Here is a 22,012-nt window from a genome sequence, read left to right on the forward strand (position 1 = left end):
TAATAACCTGTTGATTCCAAAAGCAATTTTTATGACTAACACAGTAACAGAATAATGTAAAAAATATGACCAAAGTGGTGGAAGTGTATATGGTTATTAAGTGAATCTGCACTGTAGTGTAATAACATTTAAATTAATTTCACAGCAGATTTCTTGATTACTAATGCGTCCATAGCACTCAGGCTGTTTTGGATGTCCTTCCATCTGATGTCAAATGCAGACTATTATGTAATGAAGAGTAAAGATTTAGCATATGGCGCCATCTAAAGGGAGATGGAGGAAACGTCATCCTCGTAAAATGATGCTGTGTTAAATGACATCAGTTTATGTAGGTTTCACAAAAGATTTGGACATAAGCAAAAAAAAAAAAAAAAACAGGTTTGTAATAAATACAATTTAACAAATATTAACTGAATAATTTATGGTCTAAAACTTTTTAAAAATTTAATACCAAAGCACAGCTGCTGAGACAGGTTGAAGAAAACATGCAACCCTGGAATCTGCTGACCTTTGCCCTTTCTAACAGCTAGACAAAGACAGTTGAGAAGGAACCTTTTATGCTTTACCACTTACTGATAATGCTCCACTGTTTGAGATGATTCATTGTCTAACAAGACAATAATCTAAATTCAAACCAAATAGTCCAGATAACGTCTCGGTTACATATGGTAACCCTCGTTCCCTGAAGGAGGGAATGGAGACGCCACGTGGGTGACCGACGAATATGGGATATTGCTTCGATAGACCAATCTACTTCGAGTGTAAACTAAAGGAGCCAATGCACATTGGCATGCAATTATTGCATCCAGCTGCCGCTGATCACTGCGTGAGTATAAGAAGGAAGCAGGTGCAATGCATTCCAGTTTTTTGCTGAGGAGCCGAGCCGGGGACCTGGCAGCTCAGCGGCGGTACAGCAACCATGGCGACGGGACGTGGCGTCTCCGTTCCCTCCTTCAGGGAACGAGGGTTACCATACGTAACCGAGACGTTCCCTTTCAGTTGGTCACTCTCGACGCCAAGTTGGCGGCCGACGAATATGGGATCCCTATCAAAGCGCCATGGGTGCTGCCCCTTCCAGTGCCCTGTGCGAGGCGCCTGCGCCCCTATTAGGTGTAGGCCGGGGCTCAGAACAAGTAGCTCCACTCACCTTTGTCAAAGCACTACCTCACTGGGTGAGATTGGATAACACTGGGAAAACATACCCGGTCCGCTTGGAACCGGGACACTGCAGAAGCCCCATCCTTCCGGAAGGAGGTCTCGAAGGGAAATACACATATAGCATCCGTTTAGGAATATACAAAGAAATTTGAGGTGATTAAAAACCCTCTTGGGAAGGCAGAAGTCTGCCGGGGAAACACGGGCTCTAAGGCTATACTGTGGACTATACACATACGAGTACCGCTTAGGTCTCAATATGGAACCCACCCTTCCATGGTTCTCACGGATACATCATGAAGGCCTGGCGCCGGACGTTCCGCCGCGTCCAGCTGCTTAGGGTGATGGAGGATCTCAACAGGGTCTACAGTACGGACACTCTGGAGCAGTTTAAGCAAGCCGACACTAACCGGGGCCTCTCAGTGCCACTACCCGTTTGAGGTGAGAACACAAGAGGATACCGGCTCTACACGAAGGCTATAGAACCTAGCGAACGTGTTAGGGGTCGCCCAGCCCGCAGCTCTACAAATATCTGTCAGCGAGGCGCCACGAGCCAGCGCCCAGGAGGATGCAACACTTCTAGTTGAGTGAGCTCACAACCCTGAACGGGCAGGGCACATCCTGAGCCTGATAAGCCAGGGTTATGGCATCCACAATCCAGTGGGCCATCCTCTGCTTAGAGATGGCACTCCCCTTCTGTCGGCCTCCGTAACAGACAAAGAGCTGGTCTGAGGTCCTGAAGCTTTGTGTCCGGTCTACGTAGCACCTTAATACTCGGACGGGACAAAGCAAAGCCAGGGCTGGGTCTGCCTCCTCCAGGGGCAGCGCTTGCAGGTTCACCACTTGGTCCTTGAAGGGTGTAGTGGGAACCTTGGGCACGTAGCCAGGCCGGGGCCTCAGGATTACCTGGGAGTCAGCCGGCCCGAACTCTAGGCACGAATCGTTGACCGAAAATGCATGCAGGTCCCCTACCCTCTTGATGGAGGCCAGTGCAAGCAGGAGCAGAGTTTTCAATGAAAGAAACTTTAGCTCAACTGAATGCAAAGGCTCGAATGGGCCCTGCTGTAGTGATTTAAGCACTAATGACAGGTCCCAAGAGGGTATACAGGGGGGGCGGGATGGATCAGACATCTTCGGGGGTCTTCTCGGCGAGAAGAACACCACTCGACGAACAGGTTCCACTTCAAGGCGTAAGCGTGTCTCGTAGACGGCGCTCTTGCCGATGTGATGGTGTTCGCTACCTCTTGGGGTAGGTCACCTAGAACCTCCGCGTCCCGTCCAGGGACCAGACATGGAGTTTCCAAAGGTCTGGACGCGGGTGCCAAATGGTGCCCCATCTCTGAGTCAGTAGATCCTTCGTCAGAGGAATTGGCCAAGGAGGGGCTGTCGCAAGGAGCACTAGTTCGGGGAACCAGGTCCACGTGGGCCAATACGGCGCTACTAGCAAGACTTGCTCCTCGTCCTCCCGGACTTTGCACAGTGTCTGTGCGAGAAGACTCACTGGGGGAAACGCATACTTGCGTAGGTCCCGCGGCCAGCTGTGTGCCAGTACGTCCGTGCCGAGAGTTCCCTCGGTCAGGGAGTAGAACAACTGGCAGTGAGAGGTCTCTGGAGAAGCAAACAGGTCTACCTGAGCGGCTCTGAACCACCTCCAAATCAGCTGGACCGTCAGAGGATGGAGTCGCCATTCTCCCGGGAGCATTGCTCGAGACATCTTGTCGGCTGTATGACTGAGCAGGCCTGGAATGTGAATGGCACGAAGTGACCTCAGAACCTTCTGACTCCAAAGGAGGAGGTGGCGGGCTAGTTGCGACATGCGATGAGAGCGCAGACCACCTTGTCGGTTGATGTACGCAACAGTCGCAGTGTTGTCCATTTGGACCAGCACATGCTTTCCTCGTAAGAGACCTTTGAGACGGTTTAAGGCAAGGTGCGCTGCTAACAACTCTAGGCAATTGATGTGCCACTGCAGCTGAGACTGCATGCCCGTTGTACGTGGCCCCCCAGCCGGTGGTGGAGGCATCCGTGTAAACCACAGAATGCCTGGAGATCTGCTCTAGGGGCACCCATGCCCAGAGAAATGCAAGATCTGACCACAGAGTGAGGGTTTGGCGACAGGCCGGTGTAACTTGGACCCGGTGAGTGCTGCGCTTCCACGCCCACCTTGGGACTCAGCCATAAAGCCAGTGCTGGAGCGGTCTCATATGTAATAGGCCGATCAGTGTAAGTGCCGCCGTGGCCGCCATATGCCCCAGGAGCCTCTGAATGAGTTTCAGTGGGACCGCTGTCCTGCTCTTGAACGTATTCAAGCAGGCTAGCACCCACCGCGCACATTCCTCTGTGAGGCGTGCTGTCTGTTCGACCAAATCCAACTCCATATCGAGAAAAGAGATCCTCTGCCACGGCGAGAGTTTGCTCTTTTCCCAGCTGACCTGAAGGCCCAACAGGCTCAGGTGCCGGAGCACCACATCCCTGTGTTTGCACAACTGATCTCGAGACTGTGCTAGTATCAGCCAATCATCTAAGTAGTTGAGAATGCGAACACCCTGCTCTCTGAGAGGAACGAGAGCTACCTCCGTGACTTCCATGAAGACACGGGGAGACCGGGACAGCCCGCAGGGCAGGACCTTGTACTGATATGCCAGTCCTTCGAATGCAAACCGCAGAAAAGGTCTGTGGCGTGGAAGGATGGACACATGAAAGTACACGTCCTTCAGGTCGATCGCTGCAAACCAATCTTGGGGACAGACCCACCCGAAAATGCGTTTCTGTGTCAACATTTTGAACGGTAGCCGATGGAGGGCCCAATTCAAAACTTGCAGATCCGAGATCGGTCGTAACCCACCCGCCAAGTTTGACGGGGGCTGGGACGGGAGGAGCAACCTGCCTGCGCCCAGCTCCACGGCACCACTTGGAGGCTGCTGCAGATGTGGCGCGTGAGCGGATGCAGGGGGCTGCCCTCGGCGACGAGCAGGCTGGGGCACTGTGGCCGGTGGGCGGGTGGAGGCAGCAGCTGCCCGCCGGGGCAGGATGTGTCGGATCGCCTCAGTCTGCTTCTGGGCAGCTGAGACTTGCTGGGCAGAGTTCTCGACTACGTCGCCGAAGAGGCCGGTCTGGGACACAGGGGCATTGAGAAACCGGACCTTGTCAATGTTCCTCATGTCTGCCAGACCCAGCCAGAGATGGCGCTCCTAGACCACTAATGTTGACATCGCACGACCGCACCGGCCGATTCCTGGCAGTAAAAGGTGGCGTCCACGACTTGGTAAGCTCGTCATGCACTTCCGGAAAGAAATGCACTGGGGTGGGGCGCTGAGAACCAGCGCGCGCCACCCAGAGAAACCAATCATCCAGCCGCGAGGGTTCGGGACGCAGTGGGGGATTCCACTCGAGCCCTACCCTCTCGGCGGCCCGGGAAAGCATAGCTGCCACTTCGGGATCCGACTCAGGCTTTGCCACCGTCCCAGAGGGCGGTAGCGCAGCCGAATCGTGATCCGACAGCTCTCCCTCCGATGCCGAGACCGACATCTGGTCGGGGGGAGTCCCACTGGATACCGCTGGTACGCTCCTTGAAGAGGGCCCAGCGCGTTCAGTGAAAAAAGCCACTTCAGCGTGCTCAACGCCCAGACACGTGAGGCAGCGATCGTGACCATCACCCGTTGCCAGGTAACGACCGCACCCAGAAACGCACGGGTGAAACGGCATCCTTATAAGAACGATCCGTCGTCTTTACGAAGACGCACCCGTGAAGCTCTTTTAGGGAAATTTGCTCTTTAGGAAATGCTCTTTTAGTGCTGAGGCGCACAGAGGAATTGGCCGTTTGCAACACGACAGGGGTAGTACAGCCTGAAGTGTGCAATCCTCTCGACACAGGAACGACCGCCGCTGAAGCGCCGTCTCGCCAACACACGAAGCTTCCGAGAGCGTGCTGAACTCGTAGTTCACAGCAGACACAGTTGAGCAGAGCGATACTAACGCTCGGCTCCGACGCGAAAAGCTGGAATGCATTGCACCTGCTGCCTTCTTATACTCACGCAGTGATCAGCGGCAGCTGGATGCAATAATTGCATGCCAATGTGCATTGGCTCGTTTAGTTTACACTCGAAGTAGATTGGTCTATCGAAGCGATATCCCATATTCGTCGGTCACCGATGTGGCGTCGAGAGTGACCTACTGAAAGGGAACCCAATTAATCTAAATAAGGAATGCCAAATATTAATATTATTAATACGTATAAGTCGATACCTGTTTTGTGCCCCACAATACTCTGAAGTAACTGACGTACAACAAATCGTTTTTTTTTTTAGCAAAATCTAAATTTTAGCTTAAAATTTATAGGGATCAATAAGGAAAAGTATATTTTTTTAGGTCTGTACGTTTTTCACTGTCACGATCAGTGTTGGGGGAAGTTACTTCTAAAAATAATGCATTAAAATATTGTGTTACTCCATAAAAAAGTAACTAATTGCACACCTAGTTACTTTTTATGGAAAGTAATGTGTTATGCTACTTCTGCCTTACTTTTTGTCACCCAAACCAGCCTTGCCTATTTGTTTTTAATAATAAAACCCTCAAAAGTTATATTTTTGGTAACTGTAAAGACCCTTTCACACCAAAAGTATATGTAAGATAAGCCTCAGGCTGAAGGAAGTGCCTCTGTCTCGCATTACTTGTAATAATACTTTACCCCCAACACTGGTCTTTAGTTTTATTTAAAAAATGTAGTGTGGTATAAATCACTTTTTAAAAGTATGAATATAATCTCTCAAATAAAACTCTGCGTATAATACTTATAATAATAAATACTGTTAACAATAGATGTAGTGTAGATGCAGAACAGCATATCACAACAAAGTGAAAAACCAACACTACCAAGTGTTTCACAGATTGTAATGTATATTATTTTGTTTAAATTAGCTTTAGCCATTTCTTAAGTTAACTTGGGTGTCTAGATACAGAGAGACATCGGAAGAAAGCTGTGGGCAGAATGAGGCAGATGGGAAGGGGCGATTTAGGGCTTGGGGGGGCAGATGGGGTCCCTGGAAGGATGGCTGCCTAGTTCCGCATGGTAATTATAACAACATCTGAGCTCTTAACATTTTTCCAAGAACTATTTCAAACATTCCATCTGTGCTAAATATACCCCCATCCATTTATCCTCAGTCTGAACTGCTCATCAGGAATGGAGTTTCCTAAAAATAGCTCCTAGTATCACACCTTCTGGTCAAAGAAATAATCGCTTTCCTGATTAGTTTGTATCCGTTTATTAGGTCAACAGGAATTCACAAGATGATAAGATTCCAATCAATCGTCTTCCTGGAAGATGGGTTGACATTTTTCGTCTTCATGGCAGAAAGGCCAACCAACTATGGATTGAATGTGTAATGATTCAGTGGTGGAAAAGGTTGACTGACAATCACTGTGTTTACAGAAATTATTGCACTCAGCTTGCTCATAGCTTCTATACGGCTTCTGCTAAATAAATGTTGCTTGGATTTGTAAAGGTTACATTAGACTTGTGCAGTACCATTAGGCGACAATTGTTTTGTTGGTTTTATGCGACAACTGCAAAGCTATAAAATTAGCAGACCTCTTGTCATATAAATGCCACCACAAAAAAACAAAAAAAGAGAGGTAAAAACATAAAAGAAAAGAAGTGAGTTATAAATCACTCGGGCCAATTCCAGACATCACAATAATCCATTAACCAGAGCATCTTGTTAATACTATGATTTAAAAGTGCTGGTGTTAATTAGGTTTTGCTTATATGATGGAGAGCCTGTCATCTACTACAGTGAGCCAGAGTCAGAATACTGATAAGAGGGTCCAAGGTAAATGATAATGTTTAACTTCTAAGCAGGATTAGGGTCATTTTAATGCCACCGCTACCAAGAATCTGCAGCCGTGCAAAAAAATCAGACAGCTTTCTTGACGTGTCCCATTATGTGTTAAAAGGTCCAGAGACACGTATGACTCAATTGGGCACGTCACTAATCGACTAGGCACGGACTGAAATTAGTATCCCTGGAAATAAAAAAAGTAGATGACTGTGACACACACACACACAAACATAATTTATCATCAAAGAAAAAGACCTTGCACTACTTAGATGGACCTTACTCAAGTTAATTAAATTTGCTCATGATCAATCAACCCTTTCTTTACAGTAAAATAGCCATTAGTCTAACCAATTATACACCTTTATTTTCCTGTCATGCCTGTGGTTGTAGGTAAATCTCACATGATATTGTGTTGATCAATCCTCATAGGACTGCATAAATTGTTTACATATGCAAGGGCTGTGGCAATGTGTTTCTAAGCATCTGAATAGGAATGACAGAAAAAAATGTTACAGACAAGACACTTGCATTTTCCTACTTTCCTTCATTATTTCTTTCTAGGAAATCTGCAATGCTAATTATACGGTTTAATCTTGTAGCAGATGAATCACTCCTGGTATTTTCACTCTTGTCAGTTTGAGGCAGGAAAAGGAGGCATTCCAGACATTTTCTATGGTAGAAGATAATTTTGTACATACTTTCATCAAATAATCTCTCATGTCAAAATATTCAGTGGATCAAAAATATGCAATTAATTTTTAAAACTGATATTTTTTACTAATGCAAACTTTGCACAACAATTCAAATTTGTTGAACATTTACTCACTCTCAGGCCATCCAAGATGTAGATGTGTTTCTTTCTACATCAGAACAGATTTGTAGAAATTACATCACTTGCTCACCAGTGGATCCTCTGCAGTGAATGGGTGCCATCAGAATGACAGCCCAAACAGCTAGCAAAGACATCACAATAATCCACAAGTAATCCACATATCTCCAAACCATCAGTTAACATCTTGCGAAGAGAAAAGATGTGTGTTTGTAAAAAACAAATCCATTAATAAGACATTTCAAACCTTTGCTTGAGATGAATATTGCAGTGAAAACATACATCTCCAGGTGAAAACGTCTTGTCTGAATCAGGAAAGAAGTATGCATACAGCAGGTACCATTTACAAGTGAAAATGGCTAAAACCATTCAATTTTGATGTGAGTGGACAACATGGGATAGACTTTTTCCACCAGAGGAAGGATTATTATGGAGAATGTACTTGTATTTTGGCCAGACTATGGATTAAACTTAAAACACCTTAATGATTTAATGGATTAGTTTCATACACTAAGCATTTGACTTTACACAGCATTAATTGATGGAATGCAGTTATGTGGATTATTGTGATGTTTTTATCATCTGTTTGGACTCTCATTCTGACGGCACCCATTCACTGCAGAGGATCCATTGGTGAGCAAGTGATGTAATGCTAAATGTTCCCAAATCTATTCTGATGAAGAAACAAACTCAATTACATCCTAAATGGCCTGAGGGTGAGTAAATTGCTATAGCAAATTTTTATATTTGAGTGCACTATTCTTTTAAAACTATATCAATAATAAGGAAGAACTCTATAGTGTTTTGTAGACTGAGCAGGAGCCTGCCGTCCCTGTTGGATTGATTTTGAGTTGCTCTTGCACTCCTATGAGGTGCATATATTGCTTACCCCATTTTTGCACCTAACTGGTCATGTGATATAAATTATGAAGATGAAACTTCATCTCAAGGTGAGTTTTTCAAAGGTAACCTACTGTATGTATAAAACTTTTTCATTAGCAAAAACGACTGCGTGCACCTTTAAGAGAGCAAAGCGCGTGACGCCCCTCTGAAATGTCTCGGTAAACTTGGGAAAGGACTTTTCTCATTACCTCGAGGGATTGAGATGGCCATGAAGACGGGCTGCATATATAAAGGATAACAGCATGAACATGATTATGCTCAACTGTGGAAGCAAAGCGCGCGGACCTGTGGCATTTAATTGCAACCTTTACGCAAAGGCGCTCTTCTGGACTTTCCTCCTCAATTGGATTGGTTTACTAGAAAAGAAATATTTCGAAAATTAAAAATAAATAAATTATAAGTAAACGTATACAACACACATCAATTTTTACACTTATTTATGTGTGTGTGTTTGTTTGAATTAATATAATTATTTTTGCAGTGCAGCATATTCTAAAAACACCTGTCTTGGATCTTCAAGAAGCGCCCTAGTGATGATTTGAAGAATTTTTCCTGATCTTTTTCATCCCAATGCCCGCCCTAATCGCTGTCATGGAATCGATAGGGTCTTCGGTCACCGAGTCTACCGACATCACCACACCTGACGATCCGTTCTCGGGTCCTCTCAAGTCTGTTGCGCCCTGGAATTACACTTTCCTCGCCTGTCTGATGTTCATAGTGACTTCACTGTCTATAACAGAGAACTTCACCGTTATGCTTGTGACGTTTAGATTCAAACAGTTAAGGAAACCGCTGAATTACATCATTGTTAATTTATCTGTTGCTGATTTTCTAGTTTCGCTTACAGGAGGCACTATAAGTTTTCTAACTAATGCACGAGGTTACTTCTTCCTGGGCGTCTGGGCGTGTGTGCTGGAGGGATTCGCTGTCACTTTTTTCGGTGAGTTATTAGGCAATATAACTATACCAAGACGTGTAACATTTATTACTTTAAACTAAATAGTACATGTTAGGTTAATAATACAATGTATAGTGATTATTTATTAGTACTCACTACTCACTCCTTTGCTACCAGACACTCCCTGTGATAATTCTATTGTTATTGGTAACAAATTGCACATTTTTACCATTCTTTTTTTGTTGTGGTATGTATTCCACTTGTTGCTGGTGTCTTTTATGGTTGTATTCGTTAAAAACTAGTTTTATTTCTTATTTACTATAGCTACCAGTAATTATACGGGTATATTTCTTAGTGACATTCAATATGTCACCAGTACTTGTTTGGATAGTGACTAGTAACAAAGGAAAAATTTGTAAAAAAAAAATAAATAACAAAAATTTAAAAAAAGATATAACTAATACTGACCAACTGAATATAAACAATTCACTTTTGGCTTGCTTTCTTACCGTTTTTTTTTTTTTTGGCAGAATATTTATAATTTATTTATTTTTTACTACAAATATAATGGTTACAATTTGGTGACTATAGTAAAACAATGGTACATTTCTGGAACAATAGTTATTGTAGTAGACCAATTATATAAATAAATATTATATAATATATATAAATACATTAGATAAATATAGAAATAGATTTGAATCTATTTTCATCCATCCGTTCATTTTCCAAACAACAGGGTTTTAGTTTTACTGGATCCAATAGCATTTTAGGCCATAGGCAGGGAGACACCCTGGACAGATGGCAAGTGGTAAATTGTCATAAGTATAGTATGCAATTCAATTTTAATAATTAAAAGGTAATTAAAGAGTACTAGTAACCTTAAAAAGATCTAGTTTTACTGATGAATGTTAAAACAAAGCCCTGATTTCAAGCATATTGTCTTTGTTTTACTAATCAGCCCATTTCTTCTGTTGCTTTGCTAAATTATAATTATGGCATAAAAAGTAGAAATTCTGAAATGCAATATCATACTTGTGAGATATAAAGTTGAAATTATGACAAAAGTCAACTTTTCATCTCATCATTAAGACTTTTTATTTTCACCAAAGCATGATTCTTTTTTTCTCAGGTGGCTTCCATATGCAATATGCAAAGTAATGATGGTGTACTTTCTTGGTTTCTAGGGATTGTGGCGCTGTGGTCTTTAGCAATCTTGGCATTTGAGCGTTATTTTGTGATCTGTCGTCCTCTGAAAAATGTCCGGCTGGGAGTCAAGCATGCAGCTTTGGGTCTTGTTTTCGTTTGGACCTTCTCCTTCATCTGTACCATCCCACCAGTTTTTGGCTGGAACAGTTATACAGTCAGCAAAATTGGTACCACCTGTGAACCCAACTGGTGAGCTCAAAATACTGTTTCACTTAATCTGCCTACCTTCATTCCTTCATTCACTCTCTCTGTTTAGCTATTATTTGTTCCTCTCTCGCTCACAATCTTTTAATCTCTGTCTGTGTTTGTCTGTCATGGACATGTATGAAGAGAGCAAAATCCACAATATGACGTTATTGATGAATACTAATGTGCCTTGCACATGTTCCTTAAAGTGGAATCAGACATGGAGTTAAAGTCAAGGCTTCTTTCTGTGTGTTATGTTGTGACAGAAAAAAGGAAACCACTTATAAACCCAAGGCCGATGCCATGCAGCCATCAGTTGAAAAATTGCTTTCAAGAGACTGGCACAAAATATTTGTGGCTGTGGCTATGGTTTGGCCTTGGCCTTGGAACGCAAACAGTGCACAAACAATTGAATAGGGAATGCACACTGACACAGAGAAGACCAAGGATGGGGAATATTTTTACTGTTGTGGTGCATAGTTGCATTCATGTTGATGTTCAATAGAGTAGTGTAGTTTCTGCAGGTGAGAACTCTGACAGCTAAACAGTTAATGAAAGTTTGTAAATTTTGGTTTCTATTCAGTCTCAGTGATCCAGATTTTTAACACTGCCTTGAGCTTGAAGGTGCTTATTATTCAGTTATGTTGCAATGTTTGTTTGGACCAAACAAAGCACTTCACTAAGCATATTATGCAATTGTAAAACATGCACACGTGCTTTTAATTTTAAAGATATGTGCACAACTTATTATTATCCACACTAATTGTTTTGCTCAGATGGTGTGTTCCCAGTCCTCCTGGGAAGTTTGTATTTATTAGCTGGGAAGTCGTAATTATGAAGTCAAGTGCATTCAAGTCACTTTAGTCAGAGGAAGATTGTCATGTACCTAAAAAATGTTTTTCATTTGTAATTGCAACTTTGTGCTGCCATTCATGTGCATTCAACTCATAAATATGGTCTTTTTCTGACATGACTTGAACACACCAAAAGTACCTGTTAGATGACATATAGGAAAAATCGAGGAGGTCTAAAGTCTCTGTTTTTTTTAAGGTACTCAACTGATTACTACGACCACACCTACATCATCACCTTTTTCGTTACGTGTTTTATCGTTCCTCTTGGTGTTATCATTATCTCCTATGGCAAACTTATGCAGAAACTCAGAAAGGTTGGTAATATACTCTTATGTTGATTTTCACATTTGTTTTTGTTTTATAGCAGATATAAAAAGAGAGGAAAAAACTTGGTAACACTTTACAATTAGGTTTCCATTTGTTAACATTCAGTAATTAACATAATATAACAATGAAACATTTTTTCAATTATTCCAACATTTACTAATACATTTTTAAAATCAAGAGTTATGCCTAAGGTTATTTAATCGACCTGTGCTAACATGGACTAACAGTGAACAGTACTGTTATTAACTAACTTTAACAAAGAGGAATAAATACCTGTAACAATATATTTCTCATTGTTAGTTAATGTGAGTTAATACATTAAATATAGTTAAAAATGTACAGTGTTACCAAAAACTGAATAAAACTGGCTAAACAACAAAGCAGCTTTTGAGGTTCTGTCTGGTGTACCTAATGTGCATTAACATTTGATGTTAACTTACTCTTGGAATGCATTTAACCTTAGAACTCTAATATGTTCAATAGGTGTCGAACACTCATGGAAGGCTGGGTAATGCGCGTAAGCCTGACCGAGAGGTGGTGAGGATGGTCATTGTCATGATAGTTGCGTACATGGTTGGATGGACACCATATGCAGCATTCTCAATTACTGTCACAGCCTGTCCCACAATCCATATTGATCCTCGCCTGGGCTCAATACCGGCCTTCTTCTCAAAGACTGCAGCTGTGTACAATCCCATCATCTATGTCTTCATGAATAAGCAGGTACGTCTTTACTGTTTGTTATCCTTATCTGGCATTTTCGGATCACATACACATTTTATTAAAAAAGTTTAGGCTGCCATGCTGAGAAAAAAATCTTTTTATATTAAGAATCAATTTGTAGTGTTTTTATGTTTTTATGTGATCAATCAATAAAAGACAGAATGCAACAAGGACCAGAGACAGTAAATCTTACATGACATATATAGCGTACAAAATTAAACAACAAACCTAAACACATAAGTATTATTATATATTTTTTAAATAAAATGTGAATAGAAAATATTTATAAAAAACATGTTTTCTTTTTCTTTTTGCAGTAAACATCATTCATTAATTATTGCACCATGGGAAATGGTTATTTTAGCTGTCTTGTCAGAATTGACTGTGCTTTCCTAGAAAAGCCATCGCGTGAGCAGGTGGTGTGAACTTCTACACTTTTTTTCTGGCATCATATGTCAGCGACAAATCACAGACAACTGATGCTCTTTACTCTGACAGTTTTGGTTGAGGAGATTTTATTTTTCTTATTTGAAAGGTGTATTATATATTCAAGGTTAATGTTAAAATTCACATTGGTATTATGCTCCATATTTTCCCATTGAAAACTGTTGTACATCTCTTGAGTTATAAACAGTTCTCAGGAAATGTCCGGGTTCCTATAGCTTTCCTAAGGTCTTAGGTCCTACATTTCAATTGCTTTGTTGTCCGGGGTAAACAATGGTTTAAACCTCTGACTATTTCCATTTTAAAGATGTTCTGTATTCTCAGAGGAGTGAGTGATACAGTTGCCACAGTTGCTCCATGATATCTTTTTTTTGTTTGTTTATTTCTTTTTTACATATACATTAAGCTTGTAGAGGGCGATTTCTTCTCAGTGTCCCTGTAGTGTGCCGTTTGATGTAAAGGGCGAAGCAGTGATCTTTTGTAGTCATATGACTCTGATGACCACCCCTAGGATGTGGGTCCCAGGTGGTTTGGAGCGGAGACTGTTGGACCCCTTGAGCTGTGCACATCTTCCAGAACTAACCCAATTCCTTCCCAGCTGTTCCCAGAATAAATTCAGGTCAAGGGTCACGGGGTTGCAAATTTCTCTGATGTGAGAGAGAGAGACAGACTACATTATGGAGACATGAGAACAAACACTCAAGAGAGAGAATAGGGATGGTTTATATAGCATCAGTAATGCTGCATTGTGTTTGTTTGGATATCGCAAGAGCTCTTGAGCATATGGAGAATCCTACGAAAATTGAACATATCGCATATAGGCTATGTATATAGGCATGTTTTTTATTGAAGTTTGCTGTGATTTGGTGTATTCAATAAGAATTCAAAGTTGATATGTCTCGATTTTATTGTTGTCATTTTCAGTTGTCCTGGTATAATATAAAATACAATGCTCAGTTTCAAGTGTTCGTTATTATGCATAAGGTACCATGAATTAACAATAAACAAATTTTTTTCATGTTTTTTACATTTACTGCTTGTGTTATTCTGTAAATGTGTACCGACCATAGTGTTTCTCTGCATTACAAATTTGACCAAGAGAGTAGCTGGTATTATAATTACCCATGGTACCTCATTTTCATCCAGTCCAACCAAAACCTTGAGGAAATGAATATATTTACTTCTCATGACCTTATCTGCTTTAATTAAGGTCAAAATGTCCTTGTTTTTACATAGAATACATCTTGCTTAATGACCTTTTCCTCGTTTCAATGCAGAAGTTGTGCAAAGGTCTCACTGCTGAAAACAAATCTCTACATGATGGCACAGAGACTGGAAATATTAATCAAAGCGTTTTAGTTCATAACCATCCTAATTAATAGCATAATTAAAATTATGCATTTTATTTGTATGTGTGTTCGTTTGATATGGAAAGACCATGATCCTTATTTACATTGATTCCAACACTCTTTCTCTCAGTTCAGGAAGTGTCTGATGCAGATGTTTAAAGGAAATGTCGCCAATCTGGACTCCACCAATCTGAACCAGACATCAGACAAAGGGGCCATCACTGCCACAGCAGAGAGTCACCTTGGAGAGATGTCCACCATTGCAGCTCGCATGCCTATGTCCATGTGCAACATGGAGAAGAGTGAGGATGAAGAGGAAGAGTCGGGTGACGAAGGCCCAAAGCAGCTCCCTTTATCGGATAGTCAAGTGTGCCCTTTGTAGAGAAGGACTAGTCTGTCTGAATAAATGTATACCTTAAATCTAACCTGTTGTCTAACTAAAGCATAAATCCTACAGTCGTTACCTCTATTGAAATGCATATGTTAGAGTGTATTGTTTGTGTTTTCACATGTTCCTTGTTTGTTGTTCGTATTTCTTTATGTTGTGGCGATCTGCAGTCTTGGCATACTGTGTACTTGTCGGTATAGCGATATTACCTTACATAAACATGAAGGAGGCAGGCAATACATTTCCATACAGTCCTCTGAACGAACGCTATTTGTTTTTCTGATCTATCTTCTCTCACTATGGTATATTGCTGATTGCACACTAGTACCAGTGGGGATGTTTTGTTTAATGGAAATTGAAACGAAAGACCATAATATTGTATATCATAATATATCTCTTTCAGGTCATAATACTGACTTTCATTTTATAATCATTAATAGTCTACTTAAAAAAGATATTTGTTCAAAAACCAAAGGAGAAAGTGATCATTCATGGTTAAGCTAAAATCACAGGGGTCTTAAAGCAAAAACAACACAAACAGCCAAATAGCAAAGTTCAAAATACTGTTCTTGAAAGTATAAAACAATCACTCGGCTTGTGATGTTTGCTTCTCCCCCAGTGTCTTCTGGTTGGACCGCTGTTTTAAAACAGACATTGATTAGATGCTCTGTATCACAGACTCTAAACCTGACCAAAGACGGTCATTCTAGTGCTTGTTTACATAGAAAAACGAATTTAACATAAAAGCTCTTCTACACATTTCAGAATCTAACACTAACTACTGTTTGATACCATAACAATTCATTATGTGAACTAACGGGTCAGACAGGTTTGGCAGGGTATCTGCTTTATAAAAAGAAGTAATAAACCATGCAATAAACATCCACATCTGACAGTTCAGTTTCTTGTCTAATGTTGAATTTGCAGTCTTGTTTTGAAAGGTTTAATGAAGCAAGAGTGTTTATCAAATTGTATTTATTTAGTAGCCTATGTACACGTTTGTATATGATTGCTTGTGAGTTTGAATGTCTTATTAGGCCATAATGTTCGTTGTTTGCTCACAATTTCTGTCCAAACTGAATACTGATATTGATGTTTGTCTGTGGCATGCCAAGTAATGTTTTACTGATGTATTGTTTTTCAATGTCTTGGAGTTATTTAGATTTGGTGTCTTATTTCAATGAATATTTAATTTTTTTAAAATTATTTTTTAAAACATGTCAATGTTGTAAAACCCTAATAAAACAACCTGCAATAACTTTCCAGAGTGGTCACTTCTTATTATAATGCAACACAGAGGCACATTGTGAATCAGTAAAAAAAAAAAAAAAAAAAAAAAAAAAATATATATATATATATATATATATATATATATATATATAGTACTGTGGCAAATCAAATGTGTTTATTCATATTTTTATAACACAGGGAACCTGAAATAACACAGAATCTTTGAGATGAGTGTTGAGTGCTGTAGGTTCCCTTAAGCTCAGAAGCACTCTTTCATCATCAGACTGGTAAATGAAATATCTGAATTCAATTTCTCCTGGCCATGGTTTGTTATCACCCTGGGTAGGGAGAGTAACCAGGTATCAGAGCACAGAAGATTTATCAACAGAGGGGCACCATGCTTGTTCTCACTCATGAAGTAAAAAGACAGAGGAGGTGAAGAATTTTGTCCTGGAATCTTAAAGGAACAGATTCAAAAAAAAAAAAAAAAAAAAGGAAGAAAAGAAAAATGCTGAAACCGTACCCTCAGACCATCAAATATGTTTAGCATTACATCACTTGCACACCAGTGGATCCTCTGCAGTGAATGGGTGCCGTCAGAATGAGAGTCCAGGAAGCTGATAAAAGCATCACAATGATCCACAAGCAATCCACACAGCTCCAGTCCATTATTAACTTCTTCTGAAATGGAAAGCTGCATGTTTGTAATAAACAACTCCATGTCAAACTGTCACTTCTGGCCAAAAGTCCAGTCTATAATCCATAATAACACTTCCTTAAGTAAAAAATTCCATCCCCTGTTGTCCTATCGCATTCAAAATCGAACCTACATTAGCTCTTCAGCACTGTTTTGGACTGTTTGACCCACAGATATTTCTCTCCTGATTCAGACGAGACAACTTTTTCACTGGAAAAAGCAATGATTAGAGGACTCATATTTAGGCAGAAGCAACAGTTTGAAGTTAATAACACCTTAATAATGGATTCTTCAAACTCAGAGCTTATGGTAAAATAAGGAAGGTAGTTTATTAATAGATTTGAATTAACATAAACATATTCATTAAATGTATTTCATACTTGAAGTTTTCAAATTCAATGGATATTACATCATACAGCAGATGAAAGTGGGCATGAACAAAGACGTCTTCTGAACAAAGGTACCTTTCCCCTAAAGCATTAGCAGACATTCCAAGGCATTCGATTGGACTTATGAATTTCAAATATTATTCCTAGTATGTCACAATTCTGTGTGATCATTGACAATTACAAAGACCTCAAGATTAAAGTAGATGGGTTTAAAAGATGACATTTTTGCAGTGCTTTTGAGCCCTTGATGTGTATCAGTGATATAGCCATTAAAACAGCTCATGCTGTGAGAATACATCATGCCTTATAGCACATACATTTTTTATGTGACATATACATCATAAAAATTCATGTTACTATCCTCAGGGGATAGTTTGTGTGTGTGTGTGTGTGTGTTAAAGATTGATAGTAAGAGACAGAAGATATATATATCCACCTAGGTTGTTTTTTATTTTTTTATTTTTTTTTGTAATGCTGTGCTATCCACCTTATTATTGCCGTAAGAATGTGCGCGGCCATTTGTAAACTCATCTGCGTCCACATCGTCAAGCTATTTTTATCTGAACAAAACAATTTGTTTTGTTCCTTGGTATTGAAAGTTGGTGAGTCTTATCATATTACTTTAATGTATTATCTTAATTATGAACACACTGGTTTGTAGTGCAAACAGTTTTATCATTTACTGCACAATGTTATTCTCCTCGTTATTTACCTATAGCAGCTAATGAACCGTAAGACTCACCCAAAGGCTTACTTCCACGTTGAAAAAAAAAACATGGATAACATGAACATTTGGTTGGATTCTCAGTGCATCTTTATAAACATAAAATAATTATTTAATTGCTTTAATTGTTAAAATGAAATATTTGCCTGGTTACAGCTGAATGATGACCCAGTGGTGCTGTTCCATTTGTTAGAATATCATGCAAACCACCTAAATATGCATGGAATACATGACTGGCTACATTACTCTTGAAAAATGTTCTTCTATGTTAATGTTTTGAGCTTGTGTTCTTCTGTGAAGGTTTCAGATTGGTATCAATTTCAAGATTTCTTGCTATAGAAATCTGTAGTGCCTGAGGTGCTCTGCAGTTACAATTAATCAGACATGCTGAACATTTTTGGTGGGAACTGCTAACAGGAAATCTCCAAAGCAATATGATAAGACCAGACTTAGTTTGGTCAGGAGACCAACATGCCTGTTTACACAAACAGCAATGAGGTGACTGTAGGGCTCACTTTATTAAACAAAATTAATAACTTAATAACAAATTAATACAACACAAATTAATAACTTTCTGCAATTTTCTTATTTATCTGAAGGTAGTGGAATGTCATGTGTGGATTTTTTCATGCCATTTAACATGCAATAACTACTTGGTTGAAATAATCAGTGAAAGGAAAACAGTGTTGCCTGGGATTCAAATGTGAGACTTGCAAAAATGATAAATCTCTGTTAACAGTCTAGATAGAATTTTTCACGAGACTTCAGACTTTATTGCTGCTTTATCAAATTAAACAAAACTGTTTTGCCTAATAAGCAATTAAATGGGAATAGGATTTGTAGTCTTAGCATGTAATTAGCTCTCAAAGCAGAACAAATAAGATATTTTAAACTAAAGACTAAGAACATCTTGTGTGCTCAGAAACAGCCCTTGGGGTCCCCATATGAGAAAAAGCACATCTGTCCTATATAAACACACTTTTAAATCTGTGCAGGAATGTCTTATATGAGGTAAAATTAAACTTCAGCAGCATTTATCATGTACATTTCCTGTTTTAATGTCATTGAACTTTGCTGAGGAAGTCACAGAGGACATTGTTAGTGCTGTCATCAACTCAATTACTTCTTATCATAGCTAAAAAAAGAAAGAAAAAGACACACGGTGACGATAGGCTAATTAATCCAATAACGACAGTACGTGTTGAAATGTGACCCAAATGGATGATGATGTGATAAGAAATTAATGCATACTGACACCAGCATGTATTTTTTTATTTTTTTATTTTTTTACATGATTTACTCAGTAATGAATCCATTCTCTGCTTCAAAAGGAATCTAATTTACATAGCTGGTGTTTTTATTTTCTCTGTGCAATCCTCTGTTGGTCTTTCCGACAAGGGACTTAAAAATCTTCCCCTCCTGCTCACAATCTGGCCATTCCACTGTGGGATAATTAACGCCAAATTGTGTTCTTTAAAAATGTAGAAAGAAATGGGATGAGAATCCTGTGGAGATACAAGCAGGCATTGTAATGAGGTTAGCTGGGACGTGAATCAGCATTGGCAGGCAGAGATCTGTTAATGAATGTCGACGTGAGCCTGTGGTGGTGATGGTGCATATATCAACACCATCATCACTAAAGAGGTCAAAAGATAGTCTTGGCTTCAAAAATGGCTCATAAATAAATAAACATTTAAAAGTAGCCTTAAGGTGCGGACATCTAAAGTAAAGGTTGACATTTCTGTATGTTTCCTGACCTGGCATCGGTGTTTTGGCAACTTGTTTGTAGTATTTGAAAGTCAGTGACAGACCAAAGGGTGAGAGAACAACAAACACCAGTGGGATCAAAGCTAATCCTTCAAAGTGTGTTGGTCGCGAGGAAATTAGTCTGGGACGGAAAGATAACTTCATATTATGTCTGTTCATTACTCACTGCCTGCCCAGTCCTTACATAATTGCAAATTCTACCATTGACTTTTGATTTATATTGATGTGTGTATTTTAGTGGGTGTGGGGTTCATTTAGAATATCTATAACCAACCCCCTTATTTTTAAAATGTAGTATTGCGTGTTTTTGCAGTAATTCTGGTTGTCAACCAATCTGACTGGATTCCAGAGACCAAAGAGGTTAAAGGGGTAATCCAATGCCCATTTTCCACAAGTTGATATGATTCTTTAGTGTTTAATGAAAAGTCTGTATCATAGTTTGATTAAAATTTCCCAATATTGTGAAAAACACTCACCTTTTTTATGTTTACAACAGCTCTTTTCAGAGCAAGCCGTTTTGTAGCATTTTCCTTTAAATGTTAATGAGCTCTGCTGACCCCGCCCCTCTCTTCCAAGCTGCTTTCTGAGGGAGTGTTTACTTTAGCTGCTTTCATCATGAAACTTGCTAATAAGCAGATTATTTGGAAAGGCGATTTGCAAAGATTCATTAAAAAACCTTATACTCACTTCTTCTGTAGATGAAGCTGGATCACGAATGATTCGCAAGAACATAGACGCATTTATGTTAATGGGGGACGCATTCTCTTAAATAACAAACATTATCCACTGCGTCTTCAGCGGCTTAGATGTTGGGAGTAAATGAAGACTGCTATGTTCATTATTACATCCAACAACAGAACACCTCAATCGCTTAGGCTGCTCCTGTGGTGAAACAATGGTGGACTGATGACACCTCACTCAGTGCAGGTCAGACACCAGTCCAGTCTGCATTGAAACGCTACTGTCAATCAAACTATAGTGGGAGGGGCCTGTCTTTGTGACGTCAAACAGACAGTCATCTGAGATCGGCTCAATTTGAGAAAGAGGTAAGGTTTTAGTAGATTAAAAAACAAAAACAATGGGTGGATTTAAAAAAAAAATCATTTTAGGGTGGTTGTGTACACACGCTACCAACACACATTTCAGTAATATACACATTTCAACCAACTTGTTAAAGTGCATGTAGCATCGGATGACCCCTTTAAAATTGGATTCTTGACCTCAACAAAAGATTCTTAGAAAACGTTTTATCAGACTATTGTATCACTCAAACTTACGTCATAAACTCACAAAGCCATATAAGACAAGGACTGCTAAAAGATATTTCACCATATATCAAATTTGTGTAAATATGTTTCTGACATCATAAGCAACAGATTTAGCTACAAAGCTTCATATTAGACATTAGAGTAAAATATCCATTTAATTGTATTTTTGGGTATATGTCATTGTTTCAGTGCATCATTTATTATTATGTTTAGTTTTGGTTAGTTATAATTGTCATTTAATATTATTGCCAAAAATAGTGCTTTATGGGATTGATTAAGAAATTATATAATACACACACACACACACACACACACACACACACACACACACACACATACACACACACACACACACACACACACACACACACACACACACATAATTTTTATTTTATTACAATGAAATATAATAAAACTATTATAATATTATTAAATAATAGTATTTTATAATAAGATTATAAAATCTAACTACAACAATAATAGTAATGGTGGCAAGTAAAATTATTTTTTTAATTAAGGCTGTTTGAAGATAAATCATACACAAATAGTGGTTTGTGGGACTCATCTCAACAAAACCCTGCAAATATTTCATTTTGATTATAATAATTTATTTCATTGTATTAATTAAATCATCTTTATTAATGTTAGTATTCAGAATTGCTAAGTAATATATTAAAATAATTTAAGGGTGTGTGAATGTGGCCTTTTTCTTGTTTCACTTCTTCGGAGGCCACTAGAGAGCACTGTTACATCACACTCACTGTATTTGTTTCAGCTTCATTCTGCAGCATGTCATAGTTTCACTGACTATCGTCTCGAAATTGAATGAAAA

At 39.7% G+C, this 22,012-nt stretch overlaps 1 protein-coding gene across 2 annotated transcripts; it reads left to right on the forward strand.

Annotated features, from left to right (window-relative positions):
* The first annotated feature begins 8,938 nt into the window (after nt 1–8,938).
* valopb (vertebrate ancient long opsin b) lies at nt 8,939–15,549 on the forward strand. Of its 2 annotated transcripts, none has more exons than XM_059532420.1 (5): nt 8,939–9,667; nt 10,813–11,023; nt 12,071–12,188; nt 12,685–12,924; nt 14,848–15,549. In XM_059532420.1, exons 1-5 carry the CDS (start codon nt 9,298–9,300, stop codon nt 15,097–15,099), a joined length of 1,191 nt encoding a protein of 396 aa, XP_059388403.1. In that variant the 5' UTR covers nt 8,939–9,297; the 3' UTR covers nt 15,100–15,549. The 2 variants fall into 2 exon arrangements, with proteins under 2 accessions (XP_059388403.1, XP_059388404.1); XM_059532421.1 differs by lacking the exon at nt 14,848–15,549 and adding an exon at nt 13,880–14,066.
* Nucleotides 15,550–22,012: the final 6,463 nt, after the last annotated feature.

Source organism: Carassius carassius, chromosome 40, assembly GCF_963082965.1.
Source record: "Carassius carassius chromosome 40, fCarCar2.1, whole genome shotgun sequence".
Lineage (NCBI taxonomy): Eukaryota > Metazoa > Chordata > Actinopteri > Cypriniformes > Cyprinidae > Carassius > Carassius carassius.